Raw genomic sequence first — 18,431 nt, forward strand, 5'->3', positions numbered from 1 at the left:
AAATTTCCCGAATACAGGATGAATTAAGATATCTAATCTAATATGTTCATTAACATGAATATGTACTGTCCCTTATTAAATAAAGCAAAAACTCAAACTTAGCATCTCAATGGTAGACTTCCAATAGAACGAAGAGCTGGCCGGCACCGGATTTTTTTTTACTTTGATATTTTTCCAACACAAAGCTCGGCTCCTCTTTGCAAACGGCTGACATCTGTGACGGCTAGCAACTGGCTTAACCAATAAGAGCTTGAAAGGGAGCTAAAGGGTCAGACCACCCAGAAAATAACCTTGACTGTGGTAATCCTGGTCAATGGGATTGTGATGGGATGTTTGGGTGCCGGGACCCACGTGTGACCCTTACCATTGGCAGTAGTTGTCTGTGTGGCTATTTCAAGACAAGACAGGCAAAACACACACAGGATGAAATCCCTCCACTTGCATAGAAATATGAACCAGGGGTGTCAAACTCAGTTGGACTGGCGGGCCACATGAATGCCAACTACATCTCATATTTATATTTGGCCCAAAAAGTTAACTCACTTGCCGCCATTGATGGCACTGGACATCCAATCCAGGCGAATGTGTTCAGTCTACCTGTCCAGTCAAAATAGATTGGATGTCCAATGTCGTCAATGGCACTGAAAAATGAGCCTTCAAGGCCAGTTTAAGTGAGTTGGATGTCTATCATTTTCAATAGCAGTTAATTTTGCGTCACTTCTTCAATTTTAGGGTCATTTCTAGTAAATTTTGAGTAGTTTCCTACAGATTTTGACACCACTGATATGAACCAAATATGATAGAAACAAGTATTAAAACCTGAAATGTGGATATCTGGTGGGCAGATGTCAGAAGAAGGCGAGGACACTGAGTCAGGCTCCTCTGTACAAATCTGGAAAAAAAATAACAATAAATAAACTTACACACACAATACAAATGGCATAAATGTAACAGCAATGTTGTTAATACCACAAATTCAACTAAGCAGCTGAAAAAAAAAACTTTGTTTGAGAAGCAAAAATGCAGAAAGGTGAACCGACCTCTGGTGATCGGATGTGGACTTTTAAGCGTCCAGAATTATAACTGTTGCTTGCTGCTCGCTGTACGCCATTGTGAAGAGATGTGCTGCTTTGGAAGAGCCCTTTTCCTGGGATAAAAGCTATCTCCACTGCACTTTCTTGACTGGGAAACCAACAGAAAATATGCTTATCCATTAACATTTGTAATAAGTTAGGGGCAAAGATGTGAAAAGATGGTTTCTAGTGAGCTGTACCCACCTCAATTTGGCTTTGTTCAGCATACTTTTAGCCTCCTCGTGGGTAACACCGATCAAGGACTCTTTATTAACGGCAATAAGTTGATCTCCTGGCCTGAGACGTCCATCCTGCAAAAAAAAAAATCCAATCTAGCAGCTGGAAGAATCACACTAAAAGCCCTATTTCCTTCAAAACGATGGAATATGACTTGATCCAAAAGTTACATCATTGCATCCAGCAGTACAGGATGCAACACAAATATTACATATCTTCATTTCAGGCACTTGAATCCAGCTATCTGTCCAATAAAATAAAAAATAAAAATACAGCTACAATATTCTTGCGCTCGCCATAATATATGAACGTGAATATTCCAGCCTTCTGTCAACATTAGATTTTTTTCCCCCATTTGCTTGTCTAATTGCCCAGTGCTGAGATGAGTGGGCGACCGAGTTGAGGAGTGGGGATGGGATTAAAAAAATGGAAGATCATGTGGAAAAACTGCCGCATGTCAAATGGTGCAGGAAGCGAGGGTGCGGCAGGCTGAAATGAATTCCTTTCCATCCTAACATCTTCATTCAGAAAAAAATTGCAATAATAATCAGCTATTAGATAATCATAATCTCCGAGTCAGCCATTACACCAGTAGTTGTGTGACTGGAAGATACCACAATGCTGTCAGCTCCTTAGGAGCTGATGAATATTTATGCTTTGATTTCAGGCAGGATTTTGGAATCACAAATAGTGCTCGGATGTCCTTGGGCACGCACATTGTTTTGGTGTCAGGTTGCCTATGTGAGCCCAGAGACAGCAATTCAAGTGTGAGGGCCAGCAGGAAAGCTTTGGCTCTGCTGCTATCTCCTCATTTTGCACCCGCATTCATTCATTCTGTTTAAAATGATGTATGCATATATTTTTATTGCCCATTGCAAATGATATGTGGACAACGCTACTAAAACTACAATTGGGGGCTATAAAGAATGATAAAGATTCAAATTAAGGGTAGCCTGTCTGGATTTTGCCCTGGGAATTGTATTCATTTATTTTGTTTAATGGTTATGTTTTATAAATCTCTTCACTAACTGATCATTACATTTTTGTTGCGATTGACAGCAATAGATTATCTATGGTGACTACTTATGTTGACTGCTCATTTATTACTTTTTTATTGATTTGTTTGTTGTTTTTGTTTGTACACTACCTTTTTAAGTTGTTGACTCATGCTTACACAATTTGAAAAAAAACTGATAAAATACAGGAAAAATATATAAGTTCGAAAGGTATGTTATGTTGACCACTAATTTATTAATAATTGATTTGTTTATTGTTATTTGTGCACTTTGTTTTGAAGCTTTAAATCTCATTATACTTGTGTAATGACAAAAAAAACATTCAATTCAATTCAACAAAGCTTCTCTCAAAAGATCATGTCCACAATTTCTTAGTAGTTCTTACCCGGTGACAGTCGCCACCTGACAGGACCTCCTGGATGAAAACCGCTGGACCATCGGGACGGTTGGAGCCACCTCCCAGGGTGATGCCCATGCTGCTGGATCGGGTCACAGAAATGAGTTGAATCACTCCTTCGCCCGGATGACTGGCAACATCAACATAAGAGTACATACTCCCGTTAAAAAGGAGGACTTTTTTTCAAACCGAGGAGCCAAACGTTCCATTTGTCGCTACCTGAGCGAGCGCATCATATGGCCGCTGTTGTTGGACGTGTTCTGAGAGCCAGCCGGGCTTAACAACAAGGGACTCTGAGAGCGAGATGAGGAACCCGAAGACGTACTTTCCAGGTAGCGACCACCTGAAGAATTGGGAAAATGCTATTAAATAGAGCACCAAAAAGGTCCACATTAAATGTATTGTTGTTATTGACACGACGGTCACGTTTATTTGTGTAATAAACATATTTTCTTAAGTATTATTTTATTCAGGTTTGAGACCATGTGCTATATAAATTGAATTGAAAAAATATAGAACATCATCCATGAACGGGTTAATGTCACAAATGTTAAAAAAAATGGGTGGATTTAAGGTCTAGTTGGCCTGATCTTGCAAACTCCAGATTTCCACCTGCTGCTCTTGAAACAAAGAATTTTTTTTTGCTTGTTTTATCAAATGTGTACCAGCTGGATGGTTCTTTCACCAAGGAAACAGATGTTGGCAATTGTGGAACGGACAAGTGCACTTGTCCTAAACAATTTTTAGAGCTTGGCTGATTCTATTTATCCTTAGGCTCAGAACCTTTGCCAAAAAACATTTTTTCTTGCATTAGGCCTCTGCACTACATTTCTTGCTAGCATGCAATGGTTTTATGAGCATGAGATCAGGAAATAGTTGAAAAGGAGCTCATTTATAGAAAACAAACAGAACATTATCTACCTTGCTGTATTGGAGAGTTGCGTGTTGATCCTGTGCTACCATTGGAGCCATATTTCTCCAGCAAGTTAGCAAATTCTTTCCTTTAGAGTGGAATAAAGATGGGAATAAAAAAATGGGAAAAAATACAAGTTATTAGTTAGGAATTATACACACTGCAAATGTCAACCATCTATTTAGCAGTGAGATAAAATTGTAATTGAGATTTGTATCTCATCATTTGATTGAGTCAGAAATCTGCGTTCATTTTTTCTGGTACATGAAATTTGATCTTTGACTTACTTCAGTGTGAAATTAATAAAGTAAATAAAGATTGACCATCTACTCATGCACACACAAACTTGAAACCGGATCAATTTTGACACAAAAACAAGACAAGGGCATCTAGACCGTTAAATAATATAAAACAAAACAAACTTTAGAATGTAACCGTAGCTTATTTCTAGTTTACAAAACCCAAAAATAGTATAAAAACACAATTTTAATTTCAGTTGTTTTAAAAATGACCCAAAATTGTTTTTTTCCGTAGAAAGGTTTAAATGTTTTAAGTGTCCAAAAATAACATTTTCAATGACATAACATATAGTTACTTGCCCTATAAAGGATTAAAGAGGTTAAATGTAAAGATTTGAATAGCTGTCCACTCTCCTTTTAAGAGTTAAGGTCATTTCAGACCTCCAGTTTCCCTCCAAATCCATACTTTTGCTATAGGGTTCTTAAATCACAGATTAACACATAGAGCTCATCTTCTCAGAGAGAAGCCTGAAGCTAAGCTCTTTCCCCTACTTTGGTCAGCTGTCATTACGGAGCAGTTTACTGCTGACAGCCCTTTTTGATGCAATTCTACATCTTCATGCATCGAAGAAGAATGACGTTGCTGTCCGAAGTCGTCCCTCTCCTTTGCTCTCGTTCTCTTCCTTCTTATTTTTCTCTTCTCACGAGAGCATTTTTCATTTCCGATGCCTTCACCAAAAAATATCGAGTGTCAACACAGCGCTCGGTCAGAAAATCTTTCTTTAGGATTACGGATAATGGCAAGACAATGCAAACTATGTGTGAAATTTATGAACAGACACAGCAAAGTGCTCTAAGCTTCTCATCTTTGAATATGCAAATCTGTGCGTTTTGAACTCAGATATGGATTATGAGGGGGTTTTGAGGAGGTACTTCTACCAGTTATGGTATATTATCACCTGAACTCAGATTGTTATGTTAAGATAAGTCATTGAAAAGCTGGTTTTCATGATATTATGATGCAAAACAATGTTTTCAAATCAATTCCATCTGGATTGGGGCTAGAACACAACATGGAAACTGTGTTTATCAAAGTCTTAAATGACATTCGTCAGAACACAGGAGCAGGAATATAATCTGTTCTGGTATTACTGTATCTCAGTGCCGGATTTGACGTAACAGACTGGAATAATGGGTAGGTTTCACTGAAAATGCGCTTTGATGGTGTTCCTCAAGGGTCCATTCCCAGACCGCTGTTATTCAACATTGATATGCTTCCATTACCTCAGATTATAAAACATCACAAGCTCTCCTATCATAACCATGCAGATGACACGCTACTCTACATTTTAATATCCCCACAAAGGTAAGGGTGGAAAAAAATTACTTATTTTTAACAAGAAAAAAAGTTCACTTGTCAAAAAAATCTTAAAAATAAGACCAATGGGTGCAAATTGAAAGGAAAACAGCAATGTCATAATCCCCAAATTAAACTAAATGGGGCTCTACTTACTTTGCCTCCTCATCCCTGGCTATAAGAAGTCGCATGTGATTGGTCGCTGAAGCTGCTCTCAAGACATCCACCGCCCTGATGAACAAAACAAAATATTGTACAACTAATAAATAACAATATTTAACAGAAAATAGCCAGATTTGACTACATTACCTTTCACTTGTGACACCTAATAGACTTTCACCATTAACCTCCAAGATTTGGTCCCCTGGTAGAAGGTTTCCTGTCAGAAGCAAAGTACATTTTTTATTTTTAAATCAGTCTCCAATTGTGGGACCATCAGCGATAAGATTTTTATTTTGTAGCAAAAAAAATGAATAGGCGTCCTATGAAAAGGGACTTGTAGGAAAGAAATTAAAATACAGCCCATCTTTAAGGATCAAAGATTCGATTCATCAATTGACGGAAAAATTTAGAGAAAAGATAGCATATCGCCAGTTGGTAGTGACTCAGTTTTGTTATTTTTTTTCCTGCGCTCACAAGCAGAGGTCCAAAAATACTTGATCTGCCACTCCAAATCCAGTCGGATAGACTAACAGTCCACGGTTCTCGCTGAACAATTCACGCAGTTAACTGTGACTTCAGCTGGTAGGCACACTCCAGGGCACATGTTCTAACATATTAGCAAATTCTGCTTTTTGACTCATGCATAAACATGTGAGTTGGGCTTGAAACCAGGGATTCAACACGAGACGTGTGGAAGACATTTGCATGAGATTACAACCTTTTTATTTGCTAGGAGTGAAGTAGTCCACGTTTTTCCATTGCCACAAAAGAAATGACTCAAATGCTGCAGCAAATAGCTAACAAATAAATAATAAATTCACTCAATGTACGCTTACCGTCACTTGAAGCAAGGCCACCGGGTAAAATCCTTTTAACATAAACTCCAAACTCCTCTCCTGTTAGCTCCTTCACTCCTCCAATCACTTTAATACCTAAGATACAAATGAGTTGAAATGTCCTTATTTATTATAAGCCTTTCAAAATATTCAGACAAATGTTTTCCAGCAAACACTACACTATGAATGCAAAATTCTTGTACAGTTTTTTTTTAACTGAAATGAGTTGAAATGTCCTTATTTATTATAAGCCTTTAAATATTTTTTAAAAACATTCAGAAAAATGTTGTCCAGCAAATACAACATTATATGAATGCAACATTCTTGTACACTTTTTTTTTTTTTTTTAACTCATTTTCTGACACGAGTCCAATTCATTTAAAATGGGAGGGTTGGCTTTGAATGATCTTTTGATTTGCAAATGCCATCAAAGTGTTCAATTTCTTAAATGTCAATTTTTGAACAGCTGTCCACTTTAGTACTGTCAGTTTTTATCATTATATTACACATTATATCAAATATTATAACATCGCCCGCAAACAAATTCCATTCAAAATGGAGAGACACAAACGTAGAATAAAATACGTATAAATCAAAACATCGCTTTGGCTAACAGCTGGTGTGTGAGATCGTTTTTTTATTTTTAGTTTCTCCCGGAAAAAAACGTCAACAAAATATGAACCGCATCACGACAACAATAGAGCACTCAAACGCGGGTGGGAATTATGTGCACGCGTGTAGTGTCATAGGAGTGACGTTTAGATAAAAACAACAGCACTCAGCTTTCTGCATTCTTAACCCTGCTAAGTTAAGTGGGTTAGGGCTTTAGCACATGACCTACTTTGGCTCACAGGCAAACACATTGTACTGAGCAGGGATACCACCTCTCCAAAGAAAATCCTGTTCAAAAGTAGTACTTTTATTAATGGATGTGGTGGCTGGCACACAGATATTACATTCTATCTATTTTTGATATTCCATTCTATCTATTTTTGAAATTGTCAATCCAATTGCTGTTTTCATGACTTTGAAATTGGAGCGACTAGCGTTCAAACTATACGGAGACTTAGGAGAACTGACTTAAACCTGTTATGTTCGTTCATTTGGAGGAAGATTTCAGCCTTTTTTGGTTCCATGTTCTATTATATGACATGATGTTTTTTTTTAAATACTTTTATATATGTGTAAAAACTTTGAGAACCACAGCTCGTGTTTAACTTTGCCATGGTATCGTAAATTCAGGCGGACTTCATAATTTTTAAATGTTTTTTTCTATTACTGAATTATTCTTTGCGCAGAAATAAATTTGATCAAATATACTCACCCAAACCATTCTCACAATCTGTAAAGTCCAAGGAATGAACTGCTCTGTCCACACCATATGGACCCATGAGTGTCCTGTTTCAAGATGAAGAGAGAGAATAAATAAGTCAAGTAAATCAGCAAAAACGTGGGGTAATTATGTATTTTTCTAATCACCCTCTTGCTACTGCCACAATGAAATTTCCCCAATACGGGATGAATAAAGTTATCCAATCCAATCCAATCCAATGCAACATTAAGTCAATTTTTGTTAACAAAAATGAAAGGTGAATAAAAGTAGAAGGATTTCCTTTGATTTTTCTCAAAAGGGCCCTCGGTGAAAAAAAAGTTAGTACACCCCTGACATATTAATAGCTTGGTTTATTTTGGCCTTTTATCCAGTGGCATCTTCCTAACTTGCAAACGATTTTCTGTACGACTGCCAAAAGCATTACAAGGAGCATTATCAATATTTCAGCTGCAGAGGGTTTATCACGAACTGTGTGATAGTCCCACAGCTGGCTGTGAAAGAATGAGGCTAATTGAGGACACAATGGAAACTAAAACTGTTTTTTTTTTGCTAAAAAGCATCACTTTCTTTATCATGTGCAAGTCAAAAGCAACTACTAAGTGAAAAATAAAATAAGTCAAAAGCCCCCGAGGTTAGGAAAGCGTCCACAATCCCCGGAAAGTAATAGAAAACATGAATATGAAAATTTGGACCGCCATCAGGCATGATGTAGTAAGTAGAGAAAATTTTAAAAGAAGAATATTTTAGATAGTTGTGTTTTATCTTTGGAAATTTTGGTTCATTTCTTGCCATTGGTATTGCAATGAGAAACAGAAAAAGCTCACAATTTACAGAACGTGTTAAGAAATTAAGGCGGTTTTGCAATATTTTGACACCAATGTTCAATCAAAAACTGTTGTACAAACACACACAAAAAAAATCAACATAAATGAATGCAGGTCACCATAATTTTGAATAAAATTCTCACTGAACAAAGGCCAGAATATTCTTTACACCCATGTAAAATTTAATTTTTCTATGTTTATTTCTTCTAAAACGTTCTGTTTAGGTTCATGTACAAAATGTTTTTCCCCCAAAAATATATATATATTTTTTTATCCATAGAGTGCACTCATTTAACCATTAGCTGCTAGACATCCAATCCATTTTGAATTGGAGGGGTGAACATACGTTTGTAGTATTCAACTGGATTGACGTTTATCCCCGTCAATGGCAACCAAAGAATTAACTTTTTTCTGTAATTCTATATTTGAAAATGAAAATACTGTTCTAATACAAAATAATAATAATAAAATTAGAAATTCTGTGAAAGCTCAACTTTTTGGCCCCTATGAGGGAAACAAACTACTACTATTGATGAGGGGTCAGCAACTCCAGTCCGGGGCGTCAACTGTTTCGACAGTTTACCATATCTCCCTTGGACAACACAGCTGAATCATATAACCAGGATTGTTCTCAGACTTCTGGACAGCTTGTTGATGAGCTGATCATTTGATTCAGGTGTGTTAGCAGAGGGAGACCTGGAAAACACACCGGATCGGTGTCCCCGAGGACCGGAGTTGGTGACCGCTGATCTATAGCTAATTTCGTTATACGCAGCTATTGTATAATGACAATAAAGGCTTTTCACTTTTGACTATAGATAAATAAATAAAAGATATATATTGATATCTTCACTGTTGCAGATCATTAAACATTAAATGTCAAAAGACTTGTGGCTATGCAGCATTGGCCTTTTTTATCTAAAGTTGCTAAGACTTTGCCTAATTTATGATAAAAATCTGCAATACATGACTGTCTGGCTTTCACTTTGATCAATTTAAATATGAACGCCGAGATTTGAGCAAAGAAGATCTCTGAAAATAACGAGATAAACACTTACAAAGCTACAGTTTAAGCAGCTCGATGATGTTTGGGGTCAATGAGGGCTAAACTCACGACCTCGACTTTGTCGCAGGTCCATTTCCGAACCCAAAAGACGATGTTTTTTTAATCCAGATATAAAGCGGAATAAATCCAGCGTTTCCTCTTTGCGCACGGGCGAGTAGACGACAGATGGAAGAGTTCAAACCCAAATCGACGCAAAGAGAAAAACGAACAAGAAGGCGACCTGTCGTTTTTTTTGCATCTTTCCAAATCCCACAACAACAACATCGACGCCAAACGCGTTTAATTCCCAAAGGACGGAACCACTCAGGAGTTCCCAAGTCAGAAACCACGTTTTTCTCAGACCACCTTTCCACGTAGAAAACCTTCCTAGCCCCCGATCTTCAGCATTTCAGAGTTTCACCGATTTAACGCCACATTTCTCGACTACCATAGCAACACATGCGGTCGGGTTACCCATGCATAAAAAAGTACGCGCGGTGTTTCCGGATCGTGGGAATTCCATTTGTTTACCTGCTAATAATGACGGCTCCTTTATACATGACGGAAAAGGTTGGCATCTTGTCATGGAGGCCGTTTTTTCCCCACACGGTCGTTCGCTCGGGATTCGCCTGCCTCAGCCTCCGATGAGCCGCCGCATGACGATGCGTGTGTTTGCGCGTGCGTGTGTGCGCATGCGTGTGCGTGTGTCTGTGCAGGGCGCGTCTACATTCCAGCCACACATCGTCCACCTTCACCCAAGCATTTAATCTCTTACGTAATTTAAATCGGACACATTTTTTAAAAAAGAGGGGAAAAGTGTGAATTATCCTGGCGCCCGGCCAATTTGTTGCTTTGTGGTTAAATTACGGGTGGCCAAAGGGGTTGTCAAGGGCCGAGGTGGGAGGGTTGGGTGCAGGTTTTCATTCCGACCGAACAAGAGTAAAGGGGAAGTATGTTAACCAATCTGGTGTTTGGAAAGTGTTATCAATTGATTGCCGGCAGGTGCTGCTGGTTTCTGAAGGAAGCTCATTGGTTAGAATTGTCTGTGTTGGATGAGTTGGAATCAAAACCCGAACCAACTCCTTTGTGGAATGATTTGGGCATCCCATAATGAATGGCTAAATGTTAATGGTTAATAGTTGTACAAATGTGTTTTTTAATAGAATAATTCGTATTCCATCCAACAAAATGGCATATTTTTGTTGTTATGACTTTTGCTGTTGTTGTCAATATTACCATATAACATTACCTTATCTTACACTTTTGTTGTTCATTGTCCCCTCGCAGTCAAAATGGATTGGACGTCCAGCGCTGTCAATGGCAGTCGTGCATTGAGTTGGATTGAGTGCCCTGTAAGGGTTTAAAAGAAATCATAATTTATGCATGAAATGGTTAAATTACTGTCACTTTACAGTATATATTTAGGAGCAACTACATGAATAGCAAAAATGTCGCTATATCAAGATTTTGGGTCTGCATTGTTTCTTCATGTGATATGGCCAAAATACAATTAAAAAATATGCACTTATCAAAAAATATATATTTCTTGTCAAGACTATTGAGCAACTCTTAGCTTCCTTTTCTTTGGCAACTATAGCAACGACCATTTTGCCTCAGATCTTTAATCACTAAATCTGCACAGTGGGTCATTATCAGATTATGGGATTATCCACTCCATGCTGAGAAATCAAACGGGCTGGGGCCCAATCGCAGAGAAAGTATATTGCACTCAGAAAATACCCCCCCCCCTAAATCACTGACACACATGCACTAACACACACATGCATCAAGACACACACACATGCACTAACACACACACACAAATGCATCAACACACACACATGCATCAACACACACACACACACACACATGCATCAACACAAAAACACATGCATCAACACACACACATGCATCAACACACACACATGCATCAACACACACACACACATGCATCAACACACACACACACATGCACGCACGCACACACTGCAGTGAAACATTAGGATAGTTTTAAAAGAAAAAGTGACATTCGTAGTCTTTGCAGTATTCTCGAAATCCAGTAAGGACGTGCTGATGTTACATTAAGGGCTCCTCTATTTTGTTATTAATTTATTTGGGTAGTTTCATTATCGCATTAAAAAGCAGCGCATTTGGGCTCTAATTTCAACCTATAGCAAAACGTGAGATCAATTTGAGCTTCTTACTATGGTATCCCTCTACCAAGGGTTAGTTTGTAGAAAGAGCAATAGGGTGAAGTGAATATTTCCTTTGTGATCGTTGTTTTTGCGTAAATGTCAACAAATTTGAATTAAACTGCTTGTATTTTATCGCTAGACACGCCAGCCTAACCCGGAAGCAACATGCCCACAGCCTAACAAACGGTCACTCTGCTTATTGTTGTGAGGAAAAGAAAAACATATTTAATTAGTATCATTGACACATAAAAATATTTTCTTTCAACGCAAAGCATTATTATATACTAGTTCACGACAAAAATGAAGCGGGAAGGGCGGATTTAAAGAATTTTAAAATCATTTGGTGCGCGTGAAGTATCACCTCACAATAAACGATCTATGTGACGTATTGGTTTTGCGCGAAACTCAGAAAGAAAACCGAATCGAGCAAGAACTAGTTGAAAATGAGTAAAAAGGACAACAGTAAGTCATTACCTTCATTTGAGATGCGTGGTTTTAATTTAGAACTAATGTTGGAGTTTTTAAATGCCAGAACACCTTGACAAATCTCTCCCTTTACCTCGTAACGGTGTTTGTGCTTGCTAGTTTTCGAGAAATTGCTACAAATAATGTCACTCAATAAATAACCCGAGGTTATTCACACAGGCTCCAATGTCATCCTCGACTACCTGAAAGACCAGAACCGTCCTTACAACGCCCAAGATGTCTTCTGCAACCTACAAAACCAGCACGGATTGGGAAAAACGGTCAGAATGAAATTTGGGAGAATGACATCTGTTTTTTTACAACAACCAAAACAACAACACCCCAAGGACATTTTGACTGTTTGCATCCCCAGGCAGTGGTCAAATCTTTGGGGCTTCTGGCTTTGGAGGGCAAGATTATAGAGAAGACTTATGGAAAACAGAAGATTTATTTTGCCAATCAGGTTGGTTGAGTTCAATGCATTTACATTACATTTCACATTGTAAATAAGTGAAAAAGTCAATGCCATCTTATTCTGGTAGTAGCTACAGCCCACTAAAATCATGGATTGAGCCCAAAGTGACATTTATTTACATTTGGCGTGCCATTTTACAGCTAACATAGTCTTGAGTGTCAAATAGGTAAACGCTATTTTATTCTGCTGCCAATTAAAGACCATCAAAATCACTAATTTGGCCCAAAGTTGACTGCAAGGTAAACGCAGTAATTGCCTGCAAAACATCGCCACCCACAGGCCATTTAGCGCATGTGCAGGCTTTTATAAGGTGGAAAGCAGATGAATAGGTACACGAGAAAGCAACACTGAACATGGGCTTTTTGATAGGAAATCTCACCTACATTTGGGGAGTCTGCACGTTGACCTTCTTATTCCCTTTTTAGTCCCATTTTAAAGATGTGAATGACGCAGACTTGAAGGCCTTGGATGGACGGGTCTTGACTCTTAATGAAGAGATGCAGGTCCTCAATCAAAGCTGCAGGCGCCTGGAGTCAGGTACCATGAAATGGGAGCAATTATTTTCTGTTTTGCTGATATTTTGGCCATGCCTAGATACAGATTTCCCATCTACTCATGTTTTCTAGAGCTGAAGAATCTCACCAGCAGCCTGACTACTCAAGAAATGACATCCGAGATAGCCAAGCTGAGAGACGAGTGTTCAGGGCATCGGGAGCGTTTGGACAAGATCAAGTCGGCGACCAATCACGTCACACCTGAGGAGAAAGACAAAGTATGAGGGTTGCAGTGTTTTGCATTTTGGAGTGACTGAATTCTTCCTATTTTGTTTGCAGATTTTGAAAGAGCACAATATTTACGTCAAAGAGTGGCGAAAAAGGAAGAGACTGGTAATCATAGATGTCTAATCTTGTGGATTTTAATAACTCGATCAAAAATCTTTAAATTAATTCAACCCCTCAATTTTTTTGTTTAGGCTTCAGACATGATGGATGCAATCCTGGAAGGATATCCCAAAAGCAAGAAAGAGTTCCTGGTGAGTGAAATAAAGATCTTGGGGGCTATTTTTGAAGTACTAGACAAGTGTTTCTCTTCTTTTAGGAGGAAGTTGGTGTTGAGACGGATGAAGAACACAAGGTGGTTGTGCCAGCTGTTTGAGATCTGTTTTCTGGATGTAAAAAAAAGTTTGAGGCAGTTTCAGTTAAGACATTTACTGCTGTCGATGGTGATAGATGTCTGATCTAACACAAGTTGGAGGAGGGGAGCAAATGAACAATTGAAGGGACCCTCCTAGTTCATAGTTTGAACGTCAACTAGTTAAACTCGTACTTTTCAGCAGAAGAATTGGGACGCCACGTGGTCTTCATTGTCAATGGCACTGAAAAAGTTCAAAATTCATTATTTAAAAGCATATAAAGACAAGAAAAGCTATGTTTTATCAATGTTTCTGTTTGAAAATACAAATAAAATATACATGTAAAGAGCTGAATACATTATTTAAAACACTTTTATTTCACCAGGAAATACAGGTAAGGAATTATCCTGGCCATGATTGACAGCAGCACAGCAATGATAAACAAAACAACATAAAACACAAAAGTATCCACAGGGCAATTCAAAACAACTGCCAAATCAAACTAAGTAGTACATTGACGTGCAAAAAACAACAACAAGTATCGGTACTGAGACAACGACATGATATTCTTTTGATAAAATAGACAGTTGTTTCCTGTCAATATACTCTTTGAGAACTTATTCTCGTCAATGCTTATGTGTCGCAGCTTTAGCTGCAGTAAAGGTTTTACAGCCATAAAAGTTTTTGAGGGTTGGATTGATTCAGATATAGAATTGAAGGCGTCAGTTTGAAATTCACGGCCCGCCACTGCTTGACACCGAGAAGTGATTACGATCACAATCTCCACCTTCCTGGAACATTGTCAATAGTTCAGCGATCACCATTGACTCAACAGCGGCCCTTTAGGCAGGCGACATCGCCACAAACTCTTAGGAAAGCATCTTTTGCATGGACGTGAGCCCTGAGTAAGACCGTCCTGAGATTTGTTTCAACCCGATCTGTTGTCAACAAAACGTGGACATTGTGTCCAGCAGCTATAAAAGAAGACAGACATCAAGTGCGCGCCTCGGCTAAACTATGCAAAACCATGTACCGTCACGACCCACGTCAGTAGAGCTGCCCGTTGATCTGCCGTAACACGCTGATGACAAACTCCTTCAGCTTCTACCGGAGGAAAAAAAAGAAGAAAAAAAAGCCAAGTTTTGAGAGGAGCTGGCTAGGCGTGTGCGGCGCACGTACCAGCGGTTTACAGTGCTCCTCGATCCAGTTGATCACGCTGGCCGACAGCTCTTGGAAGCTGTTGACCGAAACGGAACTGCTGAAGGAGAAGAAGAGAGAATCCATGATGCTCTGGAAGATAGTAAACTTGATCTGGTCCGAAACCTGGTCCTCGCCCTGCTGCGGGTGGGTCTGGTACGCCTTCACAATCTGCTCGTAGTTCCTATCGAGACAAGACGTACGGCCGTTTTGGTGTCGAAATTTTTTAGCACTGTGACAACGGTAATGTGCTACATAGGAGCAATACTGTCAATAACCACGTGACGAGAGGTCAAGTGTGTCTGACAAAAAAAACAACTCACGTTTTCATTATCTTGAGTGCTGTCACTTCTTTCCTCAGGCGCGAAACTTCTTCCTCTTGCTTTTTCTTTTCTTTGTGAAGAAACTTGATGTATTCCACGGCTGCACAGAAACATTTGTAAAGCTAAAAATTAATCTCGGAAGTCAGAGGCCGCTACGAATAGTTAGGATAACTTTTTTTTTGCATTGCGTTAAACAGCTGGGATGACCGTATTGGCTCGAACTTAAGACAGTGATTTTTGCATTGAAATAAGACTGAAAGTGTCGGTCGTCTTAAATTCGGGGTCTAGACGTTATACCCATTCACAGCGTTAGATGGCGCCATATGTCTTTAAAGCGAATACTGAACACTGATCGTTATTGCAGTAATTGCAATTTTGTTGTTTTATCACAGTAGATTGGTTAATTTACATTTCAAAAACCACAAGCCTTCTATTTACAAATGTAATTGCACTTTAGTTTACATATTTAAATGTTCAGATATTAAGATGTGATAGACAGTTTTTGAATTAGGCAAAATAACACGCATTTTCTCTCGAATATATTGTTATAATCATTTGTTTTAGATTAACTAATTATTTTCTGCATAAAAAGTTATTTTGGTGTTCAATTTTTTTTTTCTTCAAAAAGAGAGCGTCGTCTTATAATCAGGATCGTCTTATATTCGGGCCAATACGGTAATTGGATGCCCCCCATTTTTATGGATACCTGACCTTTGCTGCCCCCTTTTGGTATGTTTTTTTGTATCTTACTTTTCTGTAGGATGGTGGCCTTGCTGATTTTCTGAGTTCCCACAGTAAATTCAGACTGCAGGCAAGTCGGAACAACAGATTGCAGGTCGTCATAGCCTTTCTGTATTTGAAAATGGAAACAACAGTTGCTAAATTTGGGACTCGTTTGAGGAGAATGCGGCAGCGGCGTCACCTTGATGGCGTCACGTCGCTTCTGCTCGGCCTGCGTGTGCGCTTGCCTCCGCCGATCTTTGTAGGAGTTTTTGTACGGCGTCTCGTGCCTGCAGTCACTGTCCTCGTCATCTGTCGGATTGCGAGAAATGAGATTATCACAGGTATAAGTCCAATTCATTTGAAGTGGGACACCTGACAGCGAAGGAACATTCGCTTATTCGCTGCCACCATTCCATTTCAAATGGATTGGACTTGTGTCACCGTCAATGGCAACCAAGAATTAATGTTCCATTTAAAGCAGGAGGCCCAGACACCAATCAACATTTTTCACTGCCAACCCCAAGCGGATTGGACGTCTATCGCCGTCTTTCTTTTACTGCCTGCCACCATTATCCGGAAATGGGATTTTTAAAGATCGAAGCCGATACTGAAAAAGGAAAAAGAAATTAATCTGATTGCTCACCAGTGTTTGGTACTGAGGAGGCACTTGTGGAGCTGATACTGTTGGCCCTCGACACCGCGCCTCCCGACCTGGAGGCCTCGGGAAAGTAAGCTACGACAGAGAATGGTCACAATTAGTCATGTTTCTCCACGAGGCCGCGGCGTGCCGGGCGGAAAAACTCACCGGGGTCAAAAACGCCATCGCCAAACGGTATCTCCGAATGCTGGGTCGTCACCAGGCAACAGAAGACGGAGAGAAAGGATGGGGAAACAAATTAAGACGTGGTGAAAGTCGGCCTAGATGAGGACAAAGGTGCTCAAAACACCCACTGAGCACTGGCCTGATTACATCTTTTCACGTACGCGCATCTATGCCGTGTTTGCCATTTCATTCAGGATGCAGTCGTACAATAGTTACTTGACATGTGCACACTCCTTAGGGTGCCAAGTCAGAAAAAAATCCTAATTTGACAAATCATGCCTTCCAATAACACCATTTGAACAAACAACACAAGCAAGAGCACCCATATTTAGCATATTGCTTTTGTGCAGTAAGTGAATCTAAATCATTTTTTTTACTAGTAAAGGTCTTTTTCCAAAAATCTTTTTGAAGTGGCAGGGTAGCAGTGGACAAAGAAACCGTTCATTGGCTGCCACTTTTCCACTTGAAATAGATTGGACGTCTATCTCAATGCCAGTTTAACATATTAGCTGCCATTAATAGAGTTGCTTCAAAGCTTTGCTTTTAATACTTTGACTACACGGTAATTACGGCATATTAGATTATTATATATTATAAAAACGACATTCAGGAAACAGATAAGCAATTTCCCTATGGTTCCTATAAAAAAAACATGAATTAATTAATTGCCTGCCAATGACTACGATAGCCGTCCAATCCACTTGAAGTGGGAGTCCCAGACCAAATGGGTCAGATTGGACAACAATTGTACTCGATCGATGAATTTACTCAAATCGTTGAATCAGTTAGAAGCGAAGGAAGGTTGTTGACGTGTTTCCTTAGTTTTAGTATTGTGACGGGTAATTGAAGGAAATTACTCAAACAGATCATTTAAAAGCAACGCTGGTACATCTATCCCCTTCAATAGCAGGCAATTACTTAAAACACATTGTCAAACAGTCTAAAATAAAGAGGAAAACGTAATATATTCCTGCTTGAGAACACAAAAGTGCTCCAAGGTTCCTTATACTAAAAGTTCGCGACAAAAAAACAATAACACCTCAACTTAAATACAATTATCGGACAAACAAGACTAAATGACACCCAGGTGAAGGCAAAAATACACCACCACACGACGGGTTACTTGTACTTGATGTCACAAAAGACGTGTAACAAGACAAAAAAACATTGTGTTTATTACGACGGCATTGCTCGACTTTACCTTGCCGTGGTCTTCGGGCGACGTCGTTGGATCCGCCATCTTGGAAGTCCTTAATCGTGTCGGTGCGTTCGCGGTCCTTCTCACAAAATTGAAAAGCATGCAAATGAAAGACGACTTTCTCCGGGATCGTTCAAAGTACGAGTTCTTTCGGTGAAGTAAGCACGAGTATAGTCATGAAATCTTGTCTAAATATCATCTGAACTGCAAATAATATTTGCCGTCAACCTGAAGGCATTACGAGTGAAGTTTGGTTCGTGTGTTCTCCTTTTTTTCCAAGCATCCTCAAATGGGGCAGCGTTGGATGCAGTAATCCTTTTCAGCCACAAGATCTCGCTGTTTGAACAAACTGGCCTCCACTGAAAGGTAAAGACCAAGCTCTCCTCGAGTGGTTTCAAGACAACTTCTCATTTTTTTCACCTCATACTTCAAGCACCTACAACCACCCTGACAGTCCCCACCACAGTC

General features: G+C 39.2%; 3 protein-coding genes across 7 annotated transcripts in view; 1 reads left to right on the plus strand and 2 right to left on the minus strand.

The window, feature by feature from the left end:
• The window catches only part of LOC144088690 (syntaxin-binding protein 4), a 46,316-nt gene extending 34,548 nt beyond the window's left edge, over positions 1–11,768 (minus strand). Inside the window, exons 1-13 of one of the 4 annotated variants that reach the window (XM_077619290.1) lie at positions 11,637–11,768; positions 10,682–10,782; positions 7,555–7,628; positions 6,231–6,326; positions 5,542–5,611; positions 5,389–5,463; positions 3,645–3,724; positions 2,943–3,066; positions 2,712–2,853; positions 1,278–1,384; positions 1,041–1,182; positions 820–892; positions 365–388 (exon numbers count right to left, since the gene is read on the minus strand). In XM_077619290.1, coding sequence (XP_077475416.1) covers positions 365–388; positions 820–892; positions 1,041–1,182; positions 1,278–1,384; positions 2,712–2,853; positions 2,943–3,066; positions 3,645–3,724; positions 5,389–5,463; positions 5,542–5,611; positions 6,231–6,326; positions 7,555–7,621 — 1,000 coding nt within the window. In that variant the 5' untranslated portion in view covers positions 7,622–7,628; positions 10,682–10,782; positions 11,637–11,768. Of the gene's footprint in view, positions 1–364; positions 389–819; positions 893–1,040; positions 1,183–1,277; positions 1,385–2,711; positions 2,854–2,942; positions 3,067–3,644; positions 3,725–5,388; positions 5,464–5,541; positions 5,612–6,230; positions 6,327–7,554; positions 7,629–9,445; positions 9,909–9,963; positions 10,264–10,681; positions 10,783–11,636 lie in introns of those variants that run through there. The other 3 variants (XM_077619287.1, XM_077619289.1, XM_077619288.1) reach the window with 3 other exon arrangements.
• A 147-nt stretch (positions 11,769–11,915) lies between these two features.
• psmc3ip (PSMC3 interacting protein) lies at positions 11,916–14,053 on the plus strand. Its single transcript, XM_077619294.1, has 8 exons — positions 11,916–12,089; positions 12,273–12,373; positions 12,466–12,555; positions 12,993–13,104; positions 13,194–13,339; positions 13,401–13,454; positions 13,541–13,600; positions 13,666–14,053. Exons 1-8 carry the CDS (start codon positions 12,071–12,073, stop codon positions 13,720–13,722), a joined length of 639 nt encoding a protein of 212 aa, XP_077475420.1. The 5' UTR covers positions 11,916–12,070; the 3' UTR covers positions 13,723–14,053.
• A 2-nt stretch (positions 14,054–14,055) lies between these two features.
• Positions 14,056–18,416, minus strand: mlx (MAX dimerization protein MLX). 2 transcript variants are annotated; one of them, XM_077619293.1, is made up of 8 exons: positions 17,967–18,416; positions 16,748–16,787; positions 16,586–16,675; positions 16,142–16,251; positions 15,970–16,069; positions 15,220–15,319; positions 14,879–15,080; positions 14,056–14,803 (listed from the first exon to the last, which is right to left on the minus strand). In XM_077619293.1, the coding sequence occupies exons 1-8, from the start codon at positions 18,063–18,065 to the stop codon at positions 14,747–14,749; spliced, it is 798 nt and encodes a 265-aa protein (XP_077475419.1). In that variant the 5' UTR covers positions 18,066–18,416; the 3' UTR covers positions 14,056–14,746. The 2 variants fall into 2 exon arrangements, with proteins under 2 accessions (XP_077475419.1, XP_077475418.1); XM_077619292.1 differs by having other exon boundaries at positions 14,875–15,080.
• Between the last annotated feature and the right edge of the window lie 15 nt (positions 18,417–18,431).

The sequence above is a fragment of the Stigmatopora argus genome, chromosome 14 (genome assembly GCF_051989625.1).
Source record: "Stigmatopora argus isolate UIUO_Sarg chromosome 14, RoL_Sarg_1.0, whole genome shotgun sequence".
Taxonomy (NCBI): domain Eukaryota; kingdom Metazoa; phylum Chordata; class Actinopteri; order Syngnathiformes; family Syngnathidae; genus Stigmatopora; species Stigmatopora argus.